The sequence below is a fragment of the Oculina patagonica genome, chromosome 1 (assembly GCF_052425735.1).
Source record: "Oculina patagonica isolate OP01 chromosome 1, crgOcupat, whole genome shotgun sequence".
NCBI lineage: Eukaryota > Metazoa > Cnidaria > Anthozoa > Scleractinia > Oculinidae > Oculina > Oculina patagonica.
In genome coordinates, this window is record NC_135758.1 from 20,618,945 (window position 1) to 20,642,779 (window position 23,835).

At 38.1% G+C, this 23,835-nt stretch overlaps 2 protein-coding genes and 1 pseudogene across 3 annotated transcripts in view; 1 reads left to right on the forward strand and 2 right to left on the reverse strand.

Annotated features, from left to right (window-relative positions):
* Positions 1–102, forward strand: part of LOC144645447 (uncharacterized) — a 27,270-nt pseudogene extending 27,168 nt beyond the window's left edge. The window contains exon 10 of the transcript XR_013569272.1: positions 94–102. The product of XR_013569272.1 is annotated as an uncharacterized LOC144645447 (transcript). The remainder of the gene's footprint in view (positions 1–93) is intronic.
* A 93-nt stretch (positions 103–195) lies between these two features.
* On the reverse strand, positions 196–9,898 carry LOC144661560 (leucine-rich repeat-containing protein 61-like). Its single transcript, XM_078522375.1, has 10 exons — positions 9,790–9,898; positions 6,909–6,995; positions 6,261–6,350; positions 5,664–5,720; positions 5,212–5,272; positions 4,178–4,263; positions 3,729–3,797; positions 3,252–3,320; positions 2,591–2,647; positions 196–329 (listed from the first exon to the last, which is right to left on the reverse strand). Exons 1-10 carry the CDS (start codon positions 9,803–9,805, stop codon positions 211–213), a joined length of 711 nt encoding a protein of 236 aa, XP_078378501.1. The 5' UTR covers positions 9,806–9,898; the 3' UTR covers positions 196–210.
* A 2,650-nt stretch (positions 9,899–12,548) lies between these two features.
* The window catches only part of LOC144661480 (SCO-spondin-like), a 64,008-nt gene continuing 52,721 nt past the window's right edge, over positions 12,549–23,835 (reverse strand). The window contains exons 16-18 of the mRNA XM_078522263.1: positions 14,281–14,451; positions 13,648–13,818; positions 12,549–13,016 (exon numbers count right to left, since the gene is read on the reverse strand). Coding sequence (XP_078378389.1) covers positions 12,832–13,016; positions 13,648–13,818; positions 14,281–14,451 — 527 coding nt within the window. The 3' untranslated portion in view covers positions 12,549–12,831. The remainder of the gene's footprint in view (positions 13,017–13,647; positions 13,819–14,280; positions 14,452–23,835) is intronic.

Genomic DNA, 23,835 nt, shown 5'->3' on the forward strand with positions numbered 1-23,835 from the left:
CTTACATGTAGCTTTAACAGAAGGTTTAATTAACCAAGTAGAGCAACTGCAGTGTTGCAGTCATTGTGATAAATGACCTTTGATGAAACATAGGCTGTTTGAGCAACCTTGTACCTTGAAACAATCCAGCCATTGAACAAGCCATTAATAAAATTGGGCGAGCAAGAATTTTTGTCTTTTCTACACAATACAACTCTACATACAGGTAGATTACTCATTGCAAAAAAACAAAACACTGTAAATAAGTGAAAAGACCTTACCTCTAAATCCCTTTTCTGCTTCTTCCGCACTCCTATCCTTTACTGAATTCTGAGAAGACAGCAGCTTTTCTGTAGAATTTAGCATTAAAATCAGTCCATCATCTGTACAAGTACAACTGAAACATAATGAAGATGAAGTGTTCAACATGACTTGAGCATGGGACAAAGAAAAATTCTGAGTCCCCGACGGGAATTGAACCCATGGCCTCCCAAGGTATCTGGGAGGCCATGGGTTCGATTCCCGTCGGGGACTCAGAATTTTTCTTTGTCCCATGCTCTAGTCATGTTGAACACTTCATCTTCATTATTTATTACCAAGCTTAAAATTTACCATCTTTAATATATAGATTTAGGCAAGCCTAAAAGCGGAGCTTCCCTTTAATTTATTTAATCTTTGCTGAAGTTACAATGTTTTCATTTTGATAAATATGCTGTCAAAGCTTTTATGTATACACTAGCACTGGCCCATAGGTGCAAGACAAATATAAATCCATCATATTCTCGAGGCAGAACAACTAATGGACAAAAAATTAATTAAGAGTTTATTCTCTCCTTTCTAAAGAATAGAAAATAATTTTACGATCCTCTTATCGTTTTGCTTTAATACAACTCATGGCCTAAAAATTAATTAAGAGTTTATTGTCTGCTTTCTAAGAATAGAAAAAAGCAGGCATATTCCCGTCTTGCTTTTCTTTAAGGGTTGCTCAGTCACGTACGCAAATTTAAAACTTATCTTTTATTTCTTACCGTGTGCAAAATTTAAACAAATTTAAACGTACACTAAATCATCTCTATTCAGTGTAATTATTCAGTGTAAAAGTGGACTACACTAAAGCAAAAAAAAAAAAAATGTTTGAACTACTTTAAAAAATATGAGTCAGTTTATATTTTTCACCTCGCGCTCGAGCCTGAGATGGGGTAAACATGTTTTTCAGAGCAAGTTTAGTTTAAATAAATTTATTTTGTTCGAGCTTTTTGCTTTGTCGTCGTTTACCACTTCGAAAAACGTCACTTATACTGTATGAATTTCTTCCGCCGAGAAAATGTAGGCTGAAAGTCGGAATAAACTCACAGCAATAAGAAATAAACTCTCACGGCAAGGGATTAGAATTCGACTTTATTGACGGCCAAAGAAAATCAACTTACGGCAATAGATAATCGGTTAATCCATAGCAAATAAAACCAACTCAGGGGAACAAAAAACTGAACTGACATGTAAGCGTAAGCTTAAATGTACTACAAGTTACAGTTAAAGCGACTTAAAGGGGCAAAGTATATTGCTTAAGTTAAGGAAAGATCTAAACTCTACCGACACAGAATCTATCGAAACTGCGCTTAGAAAGTAAGCTTAAGTTTATAAACATGAAATTTTCTGTCATAAAATCAGGCTCAGCAATTCAGTACAGGTTGTTACCTTGCATCAGGTTCCTGTATCTTTCTTCAGCGGACTTGATGCATGCAGTGTTTAGCTTCGTTTTTACACGATCATTGCTAAAGTTGTTGTATTCTTGATGTTGACGGCCGAAGATTCATCCGCAAACAACAGAAACTAGCAAACTGGACGTGCACAAGGAATATCATTCGCTATTATTCCGGGTCTCATCGTACACCTCTTTCTTTATCTACAATTTCACGGAATATAGGTGACTTTTGAGGAGGTTGTGCGAGAAATATTACGGTAAGAAAGTTCTCGATTCTCTGTCGCTCTTTTTTATACCCTCGGTTTCATTCAGCCTACACAGTGAACGCCGCGCAACACATTTTCCCGCGTTTTCATAACATTACTTCGTTTAGATCAAACTGAAACGTCCACATCATCCAGTCCATAGAAGATAACGTCAATTGCTCGTTTTACGGTTACGAAAAATGCGACCAGAGACCAATAAATTGAATTTAACCGTGTAGCGATCGAACGAGAGCCATCGAGCCATATTGTTTTTTTTGGCGTAAAGGCTTCGATACATAACACTCATGCACACACGAAAAAAGACTAACAAAAAAGAGCAGTTGGATAATAAACCTCTCAGATATTTTGCTGTGTAGTATCGCTGTGTAATTTTACCCCTTGTGTACATTTTTTCTTGCCTTGCGAGCTTTATTTGCTGTTTGTAATTTCCTTACTTTTCTTTAGCCACGCGCGGGCAACCTCGTCCCCAGGCCTAATCCGTGCGTACGGGCGTACGTACGTACGGACGTAGGCGACTCCCAAAATTTCTCGGTTCGATAGGATACCATTTGCCTGCCTATGGATGCTCCGCTCGCGCGCCTTCGGCGCGTGGGAGCTCCGCTATTATTTACAACTGAAACATACTATTATAGCAACCTTTTACCCGTGTTCCATGGCATTGTCTTGAGAGCAACTCCATGCTCTGAGTCTAAATCGTTATCTGAAAACAGAAAAATACATATCATTTCTTAGTTGGCAAAAATGCAAGCAAAGCAATAAAATTATAAATGCTGAAAAATACAGGGCTTCCTGGGCATGAGAGGAAAGAAAAGAGGGATGGAAGGAAAATTGTTGGATAACAGGATTGGTACAGCACATAAAATGAAAACATGGTACACAAGAACTTCCGTTTACCATAAAATTTGAAATTCAAAGTACATTGTAAACCCTGGGTTTACACTTATTCCATGTCCCTTTCTGGTGGGCTTATTATGGGAGAGAACTTTTATGGGATGGGGGGGGGGGGGGGGTATCTTTAGATGGAAATTTGCTATTCAAAAATTGTTGGGTTTCTATTTGGGTGGGATACACAGACTATTTAAATTTTCTGGTGAACTGTATACACGAAAAGCAAACAGTAAAACTCTCTCAACATACTGTTATGATATGAAACCCATAGCAAGTCCCGAGCATTCTCTAACAATGTTAATTATACAAAATGAGCCTTACAATAAAGGCTTACAATGTGTTGTGAGTCTATGATACTATGTACAACAGATACATGACATAACGTACATGTACAAGTACTCGGCTGGTATAATTACCTCTAAGAATGGCATCAAGTTCATCACACATCTCATACAAGTCTGCTCCCTTTCCACTGACTCGTTCACCTACAGCAATAGCGAAACCAAGCAAAACATACATGTATGTAACTTTAATGTACATGTACACCAAAGCACCCTTCTTCAGGAAAACAGTCCAATACATGTACTTGTAATAAAAAGTTAATATTAAATTAATTGATAAATATCAGGTGTGCCACATTTTAGAATGCTGCACAATTTACAATTGTCACAATTTGCTGACAATTTGTAACAGTGTGTCATGTTACTTTGTTTACCAATGAAGAGAAAACAATAGTCTCTCCCTGGGGAGATTGGGTAAATGTTGACAGAAGTGTTTCATCGAAAAAGTAAATTGTACATGAAATTGTTTAACAGAATCTACTTTAAGTAGATTGCATGTAAGATTGCATGTAAACATACAAAACTTAAGTACAAGGTTCACTTACAACTCACCATCAAGAGTCTTGAGTTTTGGTAAAAGGTTGCAAACAGCTTTCTTATAGTTTTCTTCCGATACACAAACTGTAAAAATGAAAACAGTATACAACTTTACATTTGTATAACTGCTCAAGACAAAGACTCAGGAGTTCATGCAGACAGCTAGTACATGCAGATCACAAGGGTTTCACAGTCCAATTGCAGTCAACAAGTGTAGACCGTACATGTAACACAGACATGTACACCTGTAACATTATTTGATTTGTTGGCGTACTTTAAAATTGCTTCAATCTATGGAACTTACACTGTTAAGTATTATTTTTTTTCTTTTGTACCTTCTTTGTTAATCTCTCCAAATTTCAATTTCCTACTTTATACATGTACACACAGTACATACACATGAAGTGAGGTCCGAACAGAGGTAACAAGCATCACAAAAAAAAAAATAATTATTATTTTCCTACCAGGATTGGAAAAGCCCTGTAAGGAGTCATGAAGTCTCAAAACTTTCAAGTTTTCCAGTTTTGTCAAACATGACAGACTGTCAACACTGCAAAATGTAAATTAAAGTCAATTTTAAACATACAGTACACTAACTAGTGTAAAGTTAAAGGTTTTAGTGTTAGTCTTTAGTTTTAGTTTTTAATCAGTATTGTTGTTAAGGCATTTGCAGATAAAGAGCCACCTATCATTTAATTTATGTATATAATGCATTACTTTATTCCATGGTACCCATTGCCTACTACAGATACTATAATTGAACATTGTACAGTACCACTCAAAAGTAAGTTACCACCTCTCGTCCAGGGATGTAGCTACAAAAAAAAACACTAAGCCGGCTCATCAACAAGCCCAACTGTCTTTTCTGGCCTTGGCAGCTCTAAAAGTTTACCTAAGCCTTTGTTTTCATGTGAAATTTCAGCCGGATTAAGTTCTATTTCAGCCGGTTAAATTAGCCGGCAGCTGGCCCTTAGCGACATCCCTGCTCGTCTTGTTTCTTGCAGGATAAGCGTCTCGCCTCTCAGGATGAGAGTCTTGTCTTGCGCGAATCAAAGAAACCTCTGGAAAAAATTATAGGCAATTATCTTAAGGGAAAATGATTAATCTCTCACGAGAGTTTTTCACCGTTTAGTTTGCTTGCTTATTGTTGCTACATATACACGTTAGTTAACAATAAGCAATTAAAATCTAGAGAGAAGTTAGAGCCGTGTAATTGCATTTTCTTTAAGCGTCTCGCGAGACGAGTCTCTTGTTTCACAAGAGAGAGGTTGGTAACTTTCTTTTGTATGAGTGGTACTGTACATACATGTACAACTTACAGATTTTCCTTATTATACATTCAATTAATGTATGAACTTCAACTTCATTAAATTTGTTTTTCACATATTGTTACAAAATTGCTAACCCTGCTACTACTAACTAGTAAAGAGGACAAATCGAGGCAGGGGCAATTTTGAGAGAGCACAGTAGAATGATAATTTTCCTACCCGGCCATTACCTTCTTATCATGTTGCCTGACACATTAAAAGAGGATAGATTTGAAAGCTCCTCAACTCCATCTGAAAACAATGAAGATTTAATTCTGCATTATAGTATATAAATAATATTACACAATATTGCCATTTGACGTCAGTTTTAAACTATCTTCTGCCTGCATGTTCATCAGGAAAACCTCAATACATGTACATGTAAGTTGCCTACACAAGGGAACTGATTGGATAATAAAGCTATTTAAAGCAGCCTCGCACCCACATGCCTATCTTAATTACATTGTACCTTATACTGTAGTTTATAAATAATTATTTTTGCAAAAACAGGCGTGAAAAAAAATAATGGCATGTACAATGTAAATAGCAGCTCTCAGCCATTCAGAATACTGAAATGTACATTGTGCCAAATGTATTTTATTTTTAATGTATGAATTATTGTACATCTTATTTTGACACCTACCAAGGGAAGACAACTTGTTACAAGAAACATTCAAGGTTTCAAGTAGCTTAAGCTCACCTGCAAATACATTTTTACACCATAATTATTATATACATTGTAATAAAAGAATGAGATCTAAATCAATATCAACTAGCTACATCAGTGCAGAACAAATTGTAAACTTTGCATTTCAATGTTACAAAATGTTTTTAAGGGAGACCTGTACACAACAATGTGACCCAAGAATCGCTACTTGTGAGTGTAAAGACGTGTACATGCAGCTTGTTTCTCTCCTTTCTTGACAAGATCTCCCACTAAGCTTGATTTCTAATTATGGCCACTACAAAGCTAAGTTCTAGGTTGGCTAAAATAACTTCTGGTTCGGAACAATGTACACATAAACTGTATGCTACATGTAAATCTTCAGAAAATTTTCTAGTGTAGCCACCCCTCCCCAATTAAAAAGTATTCAAGATTATACATGTACACTTTTCATGTACTGTACACTGTAGTTACAGGTGTATGAAACAAGTGCTTGCAGGTACACTTACTGTACACTGTAAAAGCTATCTATGGTAAAGTATGGTTCATGTTATGTACCAGTGTGTGTAAGCTTACCCAAATCCTTCAGATTAGAGAGATGATTATTGGCAAGTTCCAGATGCAGTAGTCCCATACAGTTACTGATACAGCTGATGTCTTGCAAACCTTCAGAAGACAGGTCAGTGAAATTTTAAGACTAAGGATATTGCGCCTACACTGTACATGGATGTAATTTGTATGGCAGCCTAAAGTTGGTTGACAGGTGTAGTAGTGTAAACCAAGATCACTGTGGTTGACAGAAACATCAATAAGAAGCAAACATCCAAGGAACTCCTAGTTTGGGGGTGGCAAGTTCAAGTGAGAAATTTTGAAAAAGTTATGTTTTTCAAGACAGCTTTGATTTCTGTTAGGGGGTACAATGTACATGTATGTGTAAACCTCATATCTTCTTGGGTTGGCCTCAGTTTTATTCATTGTGAGATGTAGCTAAGAGCTGGCTCCCAGCTAATCTTGCCAGTCAAAAGAGGGCTTAGTAGGGCTCTTCTATTTTATATCCACGGTAATTTTAAGGTTAATGGGCCAGGAAAGCCGGTTGGGATTGTTAATTAGCCTGCTAATTTTTTCTAAGCTCCATGTTCATCGCTTTCCACCCCCCAGATCCCGGGCTTGATACAGTGTACTAGTTAACAGTAACCTTACATTAAATAATGTTCATATACCTACCCATTCCACTGAGATCCAAAAAACTGATGCTCTCAAGATCAAATTCACCAGTTCTGCTCTTAAGCAAAGGGGGAGTCAAGACTGAGCCTGGTAGAAAAAGTAACACTAAGGGTTAGGGTTACTTAGGGTTAAGGGTTTAAGTACTGTATGTAGATCAGTACAGCACCCTTATCTCTTTCCTGCACACCTGTAAAGTATCAGGGTTCTGAGAAGACGCAAATTTGCTAGCAGAGTACATTTTTTACAATGACTGAGGGAATCCTTGTGCACTGATTGGCTAATCTTTATTGCAGCTCATGAATCTACAAAACTTTGACAATGTTGTAATAAAAATTCATCATCAATAAGAGGACTGACGCATAAAAAACTGATGTCAATTTGTTAAATTGAATTAATCCTTGCAAACGATCGATACTTATTTTGAGACGATCAAACTTTTTATTGAGACCTTCAGTCCCTTCGAGTTGGGAGCGATTTACAGAGCAGAAATCTTTGACACAATGTGCATGCAGCTTTTTGTGAGTTATAATTATATTCCATACTAAACACTTCAGTAACTCTTGAGAGAAACGAGATGCTTCTCAAGAGAAAGGTAACTGTACATGCAGTGGAACCCTGATTTAACGAAACCCTTTACAGGTCCCTGGTTTAACTAACCGTATTCTTCAACTCAGCCAAAGTGTCCTAGGGATCAATGTTTTGTCCTCTCCCACTAGAAGTCACTTTTTTAATATAGTAAAGGCAAGATTTCCGCACAGCCCCCTACATTAATTATGCATACAATTTCTGACTGATTCGTTCTTTTCATGATTGCTGTTTATGTATAGTGATAGTATGAAATAGTTGCATACATAATTAATGTAGGGGGCTGTGCGGAAATCTTTCCATAGTAAAATGCATGAAACCTAGTAAGCTTATACTACTAGTTATAATACGGGCTGAGAAATTTCTGAACGCTGATTGGTTAAAATAAGCTGTTTTTATCTAAAATATTTGCCATATTTGGAACAGAGTAGTATTTCAAGAGTTTGAGGTGCCATATTTGGAACAGAGTAGTCGCGATTATACCTACGGTATACATCTTTAAATGCACAACCCAAATAGAAAGGAGCAGATGCTACAATGTAATACCGGCCGAATGATTAATAAAATGGAACTATCGTAATACTTTTCCAGGACTCAAAATAACGGCCGGTCAACGGACAATGTCCGGCCAAAATGACAATTTGTCCGGACACAATTTTGGTTCGGCGGTCATTTTGACCGGTTAGTACACGGCTTTCAAATAAATAACACACAAAAAAAAATTATTCGCAGTATTTCTTTAAATTTTACAGTAAAATCATAAAATATCATAGCAGCTTGCAGTCACAAATTTGTAGAATACAGATGAGACGGTCAGGCTCTGCGGATTTGTTAGCGGTTTGCTTAATTTAAATAAAACAGGAAACATCCACGTCTGTAAATACGCTAAACAGACAACGATCAATCGCATCAATCAACGTCTGCTATAAAACACGCGTACGCAATTACAGTTTCAATTGTCAGTCGGGCCGAGAAAAATAGCACTCGTTAGTGGATTTAAAAAAACTATATGCACCTTTAGAAAGTACGAGTTCGTAGCGTGTTTTTCACCAGCAAGATCATTAGAAAATAATAAAATCATTAAACGCTTTGAATGTTAAGTCAGCAATGTTTCTTTAAATTGTGGCTATTTCGCAACTGAACATGACCCCATGTGACCACCTAAGACGTGGTGTAGCCTGTGTACAGCCGTCCCGCTCCCCTTTAAAAAAATCGTGGAGGGGGACGGCTGTACACAGGCTAGACGTGGTGCTACTTTTAATTGTCAAAGAGAGTTCCGGTAAATGTTTGCTCGTACTGTACAAAATAAAAAAAAATAATGGTCTCCGCGTCCGGCGTCTACAGATTGAAACGATAACTCTCGATATCTTTTATTCTAGCCTCGATTCTAGCCATGGCATTCACGTGTTTCACGCCAATTCTATCGGTCTTCTTGTATAAGGCTACTTCCGCGAATATCTATGATTAAAAGTACTGTGCCATAAGTATATTTCAGCAGCTCAATCAGGCACCGCATAGAACAGGCTTCTCTGTTGTAGGCGACGTTGAAAACTTGGAGAGATCCATGATTTTTGAAATGCGAAGTGACGTAGGCTTTCTCGCTAATCTCTTGGCAGTCTTGAAGAAAGAACACTTTTAAAAGAGGGCATCTTATAGGAAGCTCGATGAACAACGAGTCCGAGCAAAGGCAAAGTTATCTCACTTGTAGCATGGGCATATGTCCTATTACTATTTCGTGTTTGGTAATAAAGACCAGTAAAGTTCTTACATCCAAGATCGCCTCCACCCGTAAGTCGTTAACTAATGTAAAACGATGCAGAGTAACATAACATTACGGCTACTGAGCATTTTATTTTATGTAGAGAGAACGCAGAAGAATTGGAAATTCAAAAAGCGAACATAATAAAATGACACTTTTAGCGATCTTTAACGAGTTTTTTAGCTCATGAGGCGAAATTTTTGGCAGAATAGGCTATGGTTTCAAAGTAAATACTCAATATTTTGACCGGTCAAAAACGAGACATGACCGAGCAAAAATTGATTTGGCCGGTCAACATGACCGGTCAGTATCCAAAAATTATTTTGAGCCCTGTTTTCTCATAGATACCGGTATATTTAAATGCCTTTTCAAACCTGAAAGTAGAAACGATTTGCGTGGGGTTATTTTGAGAAGTTTACATGAAATTTGAGGACCGTTTATCCACGCGATGAAATCTGTAAATTATTTCTGCCTATTTAAGCTTCTGATAAATACGCTTTTCAGCAACCTTGGGTGACAACAAATGTATAGCTTTACCTCCAGCCCTTGCCATGAGTTTGCACTCTGTAAAATATTAAAGTCACGGCAACAACAATTCCCACAACAACTCAGACTTTCTCTTTGCCGCCATGTTGCTATGAACAGATGACTCGTCCCATTCTCCTGCTCGAAAACCTACCCATCAGGCCACGCTCACGTTTCACACAGGGTCCCGCCCGACCCAGTTTTAGGGACGGACCATTATTTTCTTGGAGGGGGCCGGGCAGTTAGTTGCTGCGGGGGAAAGTCTATACGGGCAAAAAAAAAAAAAAAAAAACGGCGAAAAAATGTCAACTGCCCCTGGGTCTCCGAGGATGAAACTTTGTCGAAGCCTGCGAATAACAACAACATTAACAACAACAGCAATCACCAACAAACAAGTAAATCGAACAAATCAAAATGAACCAGCTGTCCCGGGGGGGGCACTCAAAAAGTTTTATACGGGGAGGCTCCGCCCCAAGCTCTTACCCCTTACCCTTTTATATACCACTTTCACAGAAATTGTACCCCTTTCGTATACCCTTTACTGAAAAAAGGTACCCCTTTCATTTACCTAAAATACTTGGCATAGACTTAGAACAGGACGTTTTCTTGTCATTTTCAAGTTGCGCTTTATAAATTAAAATAATACAGCCATAAAGTGCGTCTGTTCGAAATATTTTAATTCAAGGCCCTTAAAAATCCTAAATGACGGGTTTACATACCCTTTCATATACCTAAACTTGTGAAATCCCTACCCTTTTATATACCTGAAGCCTGAAAAAGGTACCCCTTTCGGGCGGAGCCTCCCCGTATAGGCCACTATATGGATTACCCCCCCCCCCCCGGGCCAGCTGTGCATAAGTTGCGTACTACACCATTTCCAGAAAAGAAAGAAAACAAAATATTTAACAATTATTCCATTCGCCCTTGTTGGATACGAGGTGGTACTGATAGCCAACGAAGCGCGAAACGCCAAGTTGGCTATAACCACCAACAAAGACGAATGGAAAAATTGTTTTATTAAATACTACATTAAGTATAAATCGACTGGATATTTCATTTTGATGTAAAGGAAGTGATAGTATGAGGAGGCAGGAAAATTTGTGGCGCGGGCTGGAGAAATGGCTAGGTCACCCAGTAGCACAAATATCTCGCTACCGTAATTTATTTATGACACTGATGAGAGTGTCCTATCCCGTACCCGGAAATCGGGTATCTTAAGTTACCAAATAAGTCATCATTCCCTATTGATTCAGTTGTTTTATAGGCTTCGTATACTAAGAAGGCGTCAGTTATTTTCAATTCCCAGATTCTGACTCATCCACAAAGTTGTAAAAGCTTGAAAAGGGTAAGATGAATGAGAGGAGACTAGACGACCCTGCTGTTTCCTCCTGCTCATTTTCCCAAGCGTCAATTGTTTATTTTATTATTTTAAGAATGGAAAGAGGACGAGAAGAAATTATAGGGGGCTCCTTTATACTATAAACAAAATAGACCATTAAGGAATTTTTTTGATTTCCTTTGCCATCTCACACATGTAGCTATTTGGGAGCATAATTTTATTATGGCCGTTAGCGCATATGTTCCGATCTCTAAAAGCTACCTACTGACACCGACATAACAAACCTTATTTACGACTCTCAGTAAATAAACGATTCAGATAAGTGTAAATTCAAACTTATGTTATATAAACAAGCGGTTGATTAGGCTAAACAATGATTTAAATAGTACGGCAACAGCTCTGAATTGCGCCCTTGGCGCAATAGGAATACAAGACAATGTCATGTAAGAGCACCCGTGTTTTCTTAAGGTTGGTTCTCATATAATCGTCCAGATCGTTTCTATCGTCTCTGTTACTTCAAACAGTTTTCTTGCGATCGGGGCGATTATATGAAAACATTACACAGACGATCCAAAAGTCTGAGGCGATTGGGGCGATCACGGCGTGATCGCTTGGATCGCCCGTGTTCTATCCTTCTAGCTTCCTTTCCCTTCTTTGCCGTAAAAACTGCAATTACTGAGAAGATAGGAGGCCACGAGTTTATGCTCTTTCATTAAAAGCTGCCATTGTGTTGGATCTAGGGCCAAAATGATTGTTTTTCGTAGGTCTTCACTCATGCCAGGCGATCGGGACGATCATGCGAGTTCCCTCGATCGCTTCCAATCGGTTCGATCGTCTACGATCGTCTCAGTATTTGCAAAACACCCCTCTGTAACCGGACGTTGAGGCGGTAAGGCGCGAAAACAGGGAGCGCGGGGTTTGATGGTTAGGGAGCGAGCCGCGGACGGCGTCCGCTTCCCCGTCCGCATCAGGCCCAGAACGCCAAGCGAACCGTGCACGTCAGTCCCACAACACCAAGCGAACCGTGCACGACCAAGGACGAGGACGCCTGGGGACGAGGCAGCCTCTGTAACAGACCCAGTGGAACCCGACCCAGTGGATTATTTTCTCCTACCCAGTTAAAAATTTAGTCTGCCCGGTACCGAGCGAATATTTTGATTTTACCCGCCTATTTTTATGCTTCCCCAGTGAGTGACTTGCGGTGTGACTTTTGTCGAACACACCTATTTAAGAAACGAGCCCAACCCAGTGACTTCTTTTAGATTCCGCTGGGTCTGTTACAGAGGGGTGTTGCAAACGATCGATACGATAGAAGCGATCGGGGCAATTATATGCATCTTAGGTTGATGGTTTAATTGTAATCAAAATCGCTCTCACACGCCAGAAAAAGGCAAAAAGACACACAATACAGCAGAAAAAAACAGCTTTTGAGTAGTTTCCCTTTTCTTTATTATAAGCGCGGTAGCCTAAATACCACCTTAGCAAAGTCTAAACCCGTTGAATAGCCGTTAAAATTTTTTTTCTAAAGCTGAAAAGCAAGGAAATGGGAATCGTGATCTGATAGTTCTACCTTAAAGTTATGGGTATTGAAAAAATACCAATTGAGCAAGCTTATAGTTAAAAATAACGATTAACAAATATAAACGTGGACTTTTTTTTAAAAAAAAAATATTGACTAGTCAATACAAGCCCCGGCTTTGTGACATTTTTGTTCTTTACAAACGGCCGAATACGTCTCCGCAAAGTTTCTCGCACTCATGAGTTTCCCGCGCTTCTCCTTCGCAAGGCTTCCCGCCAAAACTGGCCTCTGGACTCGTGCAGTTCCGAGAACGTTCTTGGATACCTCCACAGGACTCACTACAGGAACTCCATTCACTCCAATCCGACCAACCTCCGTTAACTGTAAGAAAACAGGAAAAACATGCATAAAATTGTAACAACACTCAGACATCCCTTATTGGTGCATGATGGGTTGGAGCGCAGTGCGTTGTTGAGTGTTCCACTTGCGAAGTTTCACCGCCTAACCATCAAGCCCTGCGCTCCCTGCTTCCCGCCCTTTGCTGATGAAATACAACAGCACCAGTACCCTGCGCACCTGGTGGTTTGCCAACAAAGAAAGACTTAATTTTTGCATAAGAGTAACATTTGAATATATAGTAAAAACTATCGAAAAGTTTTGGGGTTTCATTCAGTTCTTGCTTTTATTAAATGGCCAATTTTCCGATTTGATACGATAAATAATTCAAGGACTTTCCATTAATTTTGATCTAGATTTACGTAAACGGAACACGACGAGACTAAAGGCGGGAGTAATTTTTGAAATAATTAACTTAAATAAAGACATTAACCAAGAGACCCTTGACGAACGAACTGATTGCATGCTGTTTAATTGAATTTTGTAGTAGCTAGAGACAGGCAGCTTGTATATAACAATTTATTTTTCACAGATAACAATTTGCCTTTTGCATAGGATATAGGCAAATAGATGACGATGAACACTCCTACAACTCCTATTACATTTTCTTCCTTACCAGGGCAGGTTGGCAGATAGCACAACTGGTTTTCCCGCGCTTCTCCTTGGCAAGTTTTCCCGCCATTTTCGGGCGCTGGTTTCGTGCATTTTCGGGAACGTTCTTGAAAACCAGTTCCACAAGATTTACTACATGAATTCCATCCACTCCAATCTGACCAACCTCCGTCAACTGTAAAATACAGTGAAAAAATTCCTTAGTATCACCTTAAGTTACATGGAGGCAACCTGCATATAAAGCGAACCATTAGCTTTCAGCTACGGTAAGACTTGACATAACGTTTTGCCACGAAGTTATTCCAGAGAACGAAATAACATTATTGTGGGTGAGTTGGAGCAGGGATTTTGCGTCTGAAAAACGAGTTAGCCCATAACCGCATAGTCGACTAAACATTGTAAACTTAAAAATATAAAACGTAAAAGTTCTTTGGTTGTCGGCTCTGAACATACGCACGCTGTCACATCAAAAAACTCAAGACAAGCCATACCACAAAGCCCCTTAGGAGGCTTTGTAAAAGGAAGAAATTAACCGCTATACTGACTTTCAAGACCCTAGCTAAGGGGTGAGGCAAGGGCCTATATCAGGGGAAGGGGAAACATTATCATAATTCCAAAGGTGCTTAATTTTGCTAACCTGCACATGGTTGCGTGTTACACTTCCGTTGTTCTCTCGCAGCTCCTTGACATGGTTTTCCTCCGTTTCGAGGCTCTGGTTGTGTGCATTTCCGTGTTCGCGCTTGAATCCCAATTTGACAGGTTTTGGTACACTTTGTCCAAGCACCCCAATTAGACCAGCCTCCGTCGACTTTGAGCGAAGACAAAGAAGATCATATTATAAAGGCAGGTAATTTGCGTAGATAAAATGATAACAAACAACTCAAAAAGAATTTGTAATTAGAAACGAAAAACGAAGTTGAAATCAAGAGAAACGTGGATTGGTAGTGGCTGAACGAGTGAGTGAGTTGACTGAATGAATGTTTGATTAAATAAACGAAAGCGTAAACAAATAATTGATCAATCCAACAATTGATTGATTGATTAATTGATCTCTCGCTTTCTCGCTTGCTCGCTCGATTGATTGATTGACTGATTGATTGATTGATTGATTGATTGATTGATTGATTGATTGATTGATTTGACGGACGGAGGACTGAATGGATAAATGAATTAATGGATAGGCGGATGGACAGACGGATGGATGGATGAATGACTAATTGTTTACCTCCAGTGCAGCACTTTCCACTGTATCCAGCTTTACAGCTGCAACCAAAATCAACTAGAGTTCCGCCATTAGGGCACATCCTATTACATGGCCGGGTCTGCGTCAGTGACCAGCAGGACCCGCCACACTTGGCTGTCCTAGTAACTTTGCGGTAACGCGTCTGTGTTCCCCCAGAACCACATGGCTGGCTACAGGTACTCCACGAGGACCAGGAACTCACACTGCAATCTCTTTTTCTGCAACCGGAACCCCATAAACAACCTTCTGATTGGTGTATTACCGCAAGAAAGAAGAGGGAAAGAAAGGACAAAACCGATCTCGACGTCATTGTAAAAGTCTGATGGGAAGAGAAATCAAATCAATCTCATGACTGAATAAAACAATTGTGGATTCTTTTTTACCTGATAATCAAGCAAGATGCGCTAAGGAGTACAATCAACCTTTTAAGCCTTAGGGCCCTACGCTCTGCGCTTGTTTTAACACTATCCGTCTTATATAGATAAGAGAAATAAGAAACTAAGTTAAAAGTACACTAAAAACCGGACGCCCATATTTGCCGTTTACCGTTTGCCATTCGTATGGTGTGACTTAGTAGTAAACAGTTGAATTCATTCGAGGAAATTTCCATTCCAGATCAACCTTCATAGCGTTAAGTTTAAAACGGCACTGAAATCACTCAATTCTAGCTATTGAAGTCCAATTAATTGCTATAACACATAGAAAGTTAAAAGTAATGAGCAACAAACTGGCCTCATAAGATCGCAAAACTCAAAATAAAAGTTTTGTTCATAAAAATCTCCACTATACGCGTATTCGGCAAAATAAAACTTGACATGGAGTTATGCTTTAACAGAACTGCACGATAACCAAAGTAACCAAGGTTACTCACAAAATAATGACTTCTGCACCTTGTGCTATACTACAAATCTTCCCGTACTTCTGTAGGTTATATAATTTAGTGGATTATTTTTTTCTACCGAACACTCTGCGACTTGACAATGGTCACTTTGGACAATTCTCTTGAAATTTTTGCGATTCAGCCTGACAGGGATGATGAGAAGTTGAAAGTGAATGTATTTTGACGAGCGCACAATTTAACCAACTAGATCAGTTACAAAGGATGTGAATCTAAATTGGGATAAAGATTCCCAATAACTTCCCTTCAGCGACGCTTAAATTCCATCATGTTCAACTTTGTACGCTCTTTGTAGACTCGGCAGTTTATTTATGTAAAAAGCTTTACAGCAGGTAATCACAAAGAACTGTGATTTCAGTTAACGTAAGTCTCAATCCTATAAATAAGTAAATTTGTGAAATCAAATTTGAACTTTCCGAACGCGAAATTGTTGATTGGGATTGCGTTCAAAATACGACAGAGCAATAAGTCCCCCAGTAAATTCGTGTATTTACAATAATGATCTTGTACCTTATATTTGGTGTTAAGTTTGGCTTATCTCTTCTTGACTGTCTCGTACGTACGATCAGAGTACAGTCTTCCAGTGAAGTGGATCCTATGTCTGCAATTACGCATCTTCAGAGAGGAAGACAAATACATCTTTTTATAGCAACGAAGACATAACCACTACTAAAAGAGAACCAAAAAAAACGAAAACAAAAATGAACTTCCTTGAGCGCTTTGGCTATTAATTCCATCATGTCTTTGGCAGTCAAACAAAGGTAATCGGTCCCGGAAGAGGAACTTCAAATCTGAATTGACAGTCAAATTAGATTTTTCCTCAAATATTTCAGTCTACGAGAGTGTTAAGCTAAGCGGTGTAAGATTTATTCCTTTGCAGTTTTCTTAATCGCTTTTAAAGGAAAGGAAGGTGACAATTGGAGATTTTCTCTGTTTATATTACGTGAGGATTCCTGTTTTAAGTGTCGATGGGTCAATGCTCGGTCATGAACGACCAACATCATGTCACGTAACAGCGATTTTTGTGATCCGGTCAGCACCATCAACTTGCTTCCTTGCTATGCATGTAATTCCTTGTAACTTCCATCGGTGAAAATCACCAAAATTACAGTGCATGCATTTCCTTAGCTCTTTTTATCAACCTGCAGTAATGATTGTACATTGAAATTAAACTCGATGATTATTTTGCATATTCGATATGGTGTAAACGTGCAAGGGATTCGACTTCCTCGTTCCAAAGACGATAGCTTAATAACGCCTTCACCGGATTTGAGAAAACATACCACTTCCTCAAGGACTGAATTGTTTGTCTACTGAGAACTAGCCTGCGAGCAGGCTCACGTTGGGGCACGCGCAAATATACCTTGGGGCACACGCGAGTGGAGAGCGTAGCGTTTTTTTTTATTATACTCATGCCTGCCTTTGTACATGGTGGTACATCTGTCTTCTTCCCTCACAGGCTAAAGTCTGAACGATTGCGAGTCTATACGTTTATTGTTTAATTAATCTCAACACAAACAATTGTTTTGTAACTTTTACGGTCGTCAGGTCGCCTTTTCTAATTCACATTTATCCTCATCACTAGAACTCTTCTAGACTCTAACTGGATCTTATTAAACTCGTCCTTTGAGCAAGAACTTTCCACACATCCGCTAATCCAGACGCTTAGCAAAAACGTGGTTTGTTTGTCAAGCACACTATAATGTTCCTAGATAAAACGTTGTGAAAAGCTCTTGACGGAATGTTATTACCTCTTTTTTAGCAACAGAATAAATGATGCTTCTGGTAAAGCAAGGCACTTATTGGAATAAAGGCATTTAAAACACTTTCAACGAACTGAGGGGCGCTTATCATTAACATCATCAGCATCATCACCACCACCGTCGTCGTCGTCGTCGTCGTCGTCGTCGTCGTCGTCGTCGTCGTCGCGTCGCGTCGCGTCGTCGCCGTCGTCAACAACAACAACAACAACTTTATTATGATGTCAAAAGTCTTCTCCCTGGCTACTAGCGGCCGACTAATCGGGGACATTAAAATTTGAAAAATTTGAATGAGGGGCCAAAATCGCATCACTGCTGGAATTAACCAACCACAATACACAGCAAGAGGTTAATACTATTTTATTTAACATATTTAAACCATGCAGTTAAAAATTACAACATACAATTGTTTGTTACATATCAGTTGCGACCTTCGTTAGCTGGAATTTTTAGCAACTGCATCAGTGCTTTACGAATCTCTTTATTTCTCCAACAGTAAATAATCGGGTTGCACAGAGAGTTTATAATTAAAAAAGTTAAAAATAAGGGCCGTAAACTTTCACATATCCTCCGGATTAAAAAATCTGAAAAAATTTCAGGCAGTATGTCAATCACAAATCCGGGAATATAACAAATGAAAACTCCACCTATAATAATACTGGTTTTTTTTTCAAGCTTTCTTTTTCTTCAAAAACTTTGCAGTGGCCTCTTGGGAAACTTGCTCAGATTGGATTTGAATCTCGTGGCGGCGACAAATAAAATAAACATAAGTATGGCAGAAAATAATCACTGGGACACTGCTAGATGTAATCATAAATGGCACAAATATTCTTATTTGAAATATTCTAAAAATCAAATTAGACGTAGCAACAAGCCAGCAAAATACGACCGCTACAGTTAAACGAAATGTGGTCACGATTTCCTCATAACGCAAGGAATATTTCATCGCTACAAAACGTTCAACGCTGATAACCGCTAACTGTAAAAATGAGACATGGCATAAACAAAGTATTGTCATCTGTATGATAGCATTTACTCCGCAAGCCAAGGATGACGTTCCACCGGCCAAAACGAAAATCTCTAGTGTGATGAAAACGGGCTGTGCAACTATTCCCACCAGATCTGGTACTGCTAAACAGGCCAGTAGAATGTTGTGCATGGTTTGAAGCCTTCGCTTGGTCTTCACCGCTGTTATGACAAGCGCGTTCAGAAGGACGACAATCGGACATGTTAACAAGTTTATTATCGTGCCCAGGACTATGGAGAAATAGTCTGCAACGACGTAGTCATCATGAACTATTGTGTGCCATTGGAAGCAGAAGCCTTTTGAGGAACTCAAAGATTGGTTTGGATGTATTCATGTCAATGTGTCTTCAAGGCTTACTTGCAATACTTGTCGAGAAGAGATGCGCTGAATGACAAAAGGATAAACAAGCGCTTTCTTTTTTGCTTGCTTGCTTGATTGCTTGCTTGTTGGCTTGTTGGCTTGTTGGCTTGCTTGCCTGACAAAAATGGGTGGACAAATTTCTTTTAAGGTTAAGTTTTCCTGGCCTCTCTTTCTTCTCTCTTCTCTGCACCTGTTTGGAGACAGCAGAGCCAATGCAATGTAACCAGAAGCATATCACCTTCTGAATGAAACCCATCGGTTTGTGTAAGGTGAAAACTACACACCTGATTTTACTTTAGCCAACTTTCGCAATAATTCCTGAAAAACCCTGAAAAGACCGACGATAAGATAGGAACACTTTTAATTAATAAGCGGAAATTTTAAACGGAGCGCTACAACTTTTTCGGTCATAAAGAAATCAAGTTGAAGATTTGTCGTCGGGTTCATAGTTAGAAATATTTCTCAGCATGAAATACTTTCGAGATCTAGGTCATTAAACTTTAGAGGTTGGAATAATCTCATTTGCTTTATAATGCTGCCACAATTCCGGCCAGAGTTTTACATTTCGTGCGCATGCAAACTTTATGCAAATGATGACACTTTATATAACCAGAAAATTGCTTATGTTAAGAAGTGCTACTCAATCGAAACTGAATGAAAAACTGTTAAGATTTCTTGAATTTATCTAAACTGTATATCATGGATAAAAAGTACAACATTTTGGTTTTATTGTTAAGAAAAGTACTTAGGGGTAATCAGGATTTTAACTGGACGACCAGTCGCGTATACTCAACAGATAATCGGTGTTACTACAATTATATTGACATATCATAACTTGTCAAAGATTATTAAAGGATTTTTGAGTTGCCTTATTAACTTCACGTGTAATGTATTTTTGCGACGTTTTTGGAAAGAAGCAAATTGAATATTTCATAATCAGTGATTATCTTTTGCGCTTATTAAACCGAAAAAAAAAATCAAACTCAATTTTCAGCAAGATTCAAAATTAATTCAAGGATTACTGAAGGCTGATTATAAACATCTCATAATTTTTAATGTACTGTGTTTGGCGTTTTAATTCCACATATTTTAGTTAGCTATGAAAATTTAGAACTGCAGGAAAAGCAAAAAAAATATTTTATTTTGTTTTTATTATTATTTCAGCATTAAAAGTAGAATTACTATTTTCGAGATTAAACCAACCGTTTATACATATTCACGCAATACGAGAAAGTCAAGGAGTTCTTTTATTGTGCTGTATGGATATTTAATGACATAATGATAATTTAAAATAGTCCTTTACGAGTCGAGTTCTTGCTGTTCTATATCCTATGTTTGCGCACTGTAATTCCTAAAAACACCGACAATAACACAGGGACCCATTTTTAATTAATAAGCGGAAAGTTTAATAGAAGCGCTTCAACTTTGTTGGCCTAAGAAAAAATCCAGTTAAAGATTTGTCTTCGGGTTCATATTTAGAATTAATTATCAGCATGAAATATTTTTGTGATCTAGAAATATATAATGATGTTCAGTGTACAATCCTCATTAAACTTTTGAGGTTGGAATAATATCATATGCGTTATACCCCCTCCAGAATCAAAATGCAAATGACGACGCTTTATGAAATCAGTAAACTGCTTTTGTTAAGAAGGCTTCCTGAATAAAAACCTGTTAAGATTTCTTGAATTTATCTGATGGGTCAAAATTACAACATTTTGATTTTATTGTTAATAATAGTACCTAGGCGTGATAAGATGTTCAATTGGACAATCACTTGCAACTACTCGAAAGATAATCGGCGTTTCTACAGCTATTTCGAAATAAAATAACTTGTCGAAGATTACTTAAGGATTTATGAATCCATGAGTTGTCTTACTAACTTCACGTTTAATTTATTTTTGCGGTGTTTTGGGAAGAAGCAAATTAAGAATTTTATAAATAAACGATTATCTTTTACGTTTATGAAACCGAAAGAAAGATCCAACTAAAATTCCAGGAGGACTAAAAAAATCAAGGATTACTGTAGGGTGATTATAAACTAATATGCTTTGTTCGACGTTTTAATTTCACAATTTTTAATTAGTTGTAAAAATTGAAAACTGCACGAAAATAAAAAAAGAAACGCTTGAAAGAAATATTAAACGTAAAATAATATCTCAGCATTAAAAGTAAGCTAAAGTAGAATTACTATTTTCGTGATTAAACCAAGCGTTTATACTTACTCATGCAATAGAAGAAAGAAAAGGAGTTGTGGAATTCAGTTGTTGTACTGTATGTATAGAGTGATTTTCACTTGTATTAGTGATCGGTTTTTAAATCTCGCGCCACTTTTTCAGCCATTCAGGAGTAAAACGAAAACCAATCATCTCTCGCTGGCGCACGTTTTCCCACGCTTCGTGCCAGCTACACGTATTTGCTTCGAGTTTTGATTGATTCACTAGATTGTCTGTGTCCTTTGTGATTGTCCAGAGTAATTGCTTTGCTTTTGGTTTTACGACACTCAATTGAAAACTGCTCTAATGAAATAATGATACTTTAAAATATTCATTCACGAGTCGAGTTCTCGCTATTTCTTCAGTATTCTGCTCTCTTCCCAGTTTGTTGCAGTCGTGATTCTTGGGGTCATTATGTTATTAATGAACTGAGTAATTAATTTTGATATCATTTAAGTGAGAAAGCCCAAATTATATAAACTAGAATCTGAGTCAATCAGCTGCCAAATGCACAGTCCTAATAGATTACGTTTAAACGTAAATTATAAGGACTATGCATTAAATAAAAACCAATGAATTACTACGTTTACATTTAATTAGCAACTGATTGACTCACTTTCATTCTAAAAAAATAATGAATACTTTATTTATCAATAGGCCATTTCCGAGTTGCTCTTTGCCTTTGTTTCAAAACGAGTCCACGAGCGAAACCATTCAAACGAAATGAGTTTGATTTGCATGAAAATGGGCCTGTAGGTGAAACTCATTTTCATATGATTGGTTTCGCACGTAGACCCGTTTTGAAACAGAGGCAAAGGGTAACTCGGAAATGGCCTATTACTTGAACGCAGAATAGAAAAGTGGGAAAACGAAAGCAATATTATTCAAGGTCTTAAAAAGTCTGCTTGAGATTATAAGCGAACGTTAAAATATTACTGAAACGCCGTGGCGAATAATATATGCATAAACAGCGAAGTCAAGAATCATTCACTGAACGGTTGCAAGTAAAAACACGTCTGTACGAAGGGAATTCAGTCATCCTAGTAAAAATATTTTCCATGCATGTTACAAATGGGAACATTTGTGTGTTTTGTTTTAACACTTTTTTTCTGAAGCATTTAAGTTTTTCTCTAAATTTGGACCGAGCATACAAAATTGTACTTACTGCTAGTGTTGGGATTCCTTTTTCAAAAAATTAAAATGTTTAGAGTGTTCAGATTTTGTAGAAATTGATAAACATCGAAAAGCTGTTTTAAAAAAAAATGGGAGTCAAGAAAATTACAGGAACTTTAGGAACAAGGAAATCATATTTTACTAGTACGTGCGATTGGGTTTTGTCAGCGCTTATACATTGTCGATCAAAAGATCAAGAGATCGATATTAAGGGGTGGTATTCACTGGGGAAAAAGTTCTGAAGGAGGAAAAGTTCTTTCCAAGCAAGAGGCAAGCGTGGCCGAGTGGTTTAGGGCGCTTGTGTTGTAATCTGGAGGACCCCGGTTCAATACCTGCCCCTGCCACTAGCTGAATTTGTTTCTCGGTTGTCCCGAGTTCAAATCCTCGATCACGCTTTGTACATAGCCAACTGGTCTGCCTCCTGCCAGTTGGGATTTTTAACCTTGTTATGTTCATTTAAAATATTTGTTTCCTCTGTGTCAGTGGCACGCCTGTAAACTAGCGAAGAGATATGAAGTTAAGTGCATGACCACTATAAACAACATTTACATTTTTACATTTACATTTTACAATGATACCCAAAGCAGTATCATTGGTTAAATTGAGCACGGGTTATATACGAAAACGCTAAGAAATTTAAGCAAAAAACTCCGAGGAAATTTTGATTTGTGCCCATGCCTGGGCAAAAATGTCGCTGAAACGCGATGAAATGCAAGGCACGTTTTCGTTGGTACTTTCCATTTTTAAAGTGCGACCGGTCGGACCAACAGGAACTGACCGTTGTAAAATGGAACGACATTTTCCGCTTAGTCTGGGCAGACCAAGTGGAACGATCTTTTCCATTTTGCATTCCTTTCCCCACTTACACGCGTCTGTGAGAAGCTACTGAGCGAAAGTAAGACAACTGAACAGTTTGTCAAAATGGAACGGTAAATTTCTGTCCGACCGGTCAAAGTGGACCTCCTCCAGAGGTGGTCCTGAATATTCCGATCAGCCCGAACCGAAATGGATCTTTCCATTTGACTTCCGACCAAAATTTCCGTAATGTTTGGCTAAATGGAAAGCATCTCGCGTTTTTATGTGTTTTTAAGTAGCTTTGAATTAAGTTAGCTCATGAAAGACCAGAAAATGTCAAAAATATCTTAAATATGTTTTTTTCTGAAAACCTTAAGGGGTCAATGGTTGATCACGTGACCAAATTTCTCACAAGATGAGTCCTTTTGAAATGAATTTGGATAATTCGTCCAAGCATGCTCATAAACGCCAAAAAAATTGCAAACGATGGATTATAGGTTTTTATGTTAAACGTCGTGCAAGGTAAGTAAAGTATTGTTCAAAAACGTCAGTTTTCAGCTGCATATTTAATTTAATTAGCTAAATATGCTATTGGAGCCCAAATGGGCCAGTTTAGGCTCAGGGGTGTTCCAAGTTCATTTGAGCCAGGAAAAGACTGACGTGTGAACAAAGTCTTGCCTGTTGTTCGAATTTAAGTCAATCAATCTTTATTCACCATTG

Excerpts from the sequence above, each read along its gene's own strand:
- LOC144661560 (XM_078522375.1), bottom strand. Across the intron at positions 5,721-6,260 it reads CTCTAATCTGAAGGATTTGG|GTGAGCTTAAGCTACTTGAA; the intron begins GTAAGCTTACAC and ends ATGTATTTGCAG. Across the intron at positions 330-2,590 it reads GACAATGCCATGGAACACGG|AAAAGCTGCTGTCTTCTCAG; the intron begins GTAAAAGGTTGC and ends TAAATTCTACAG.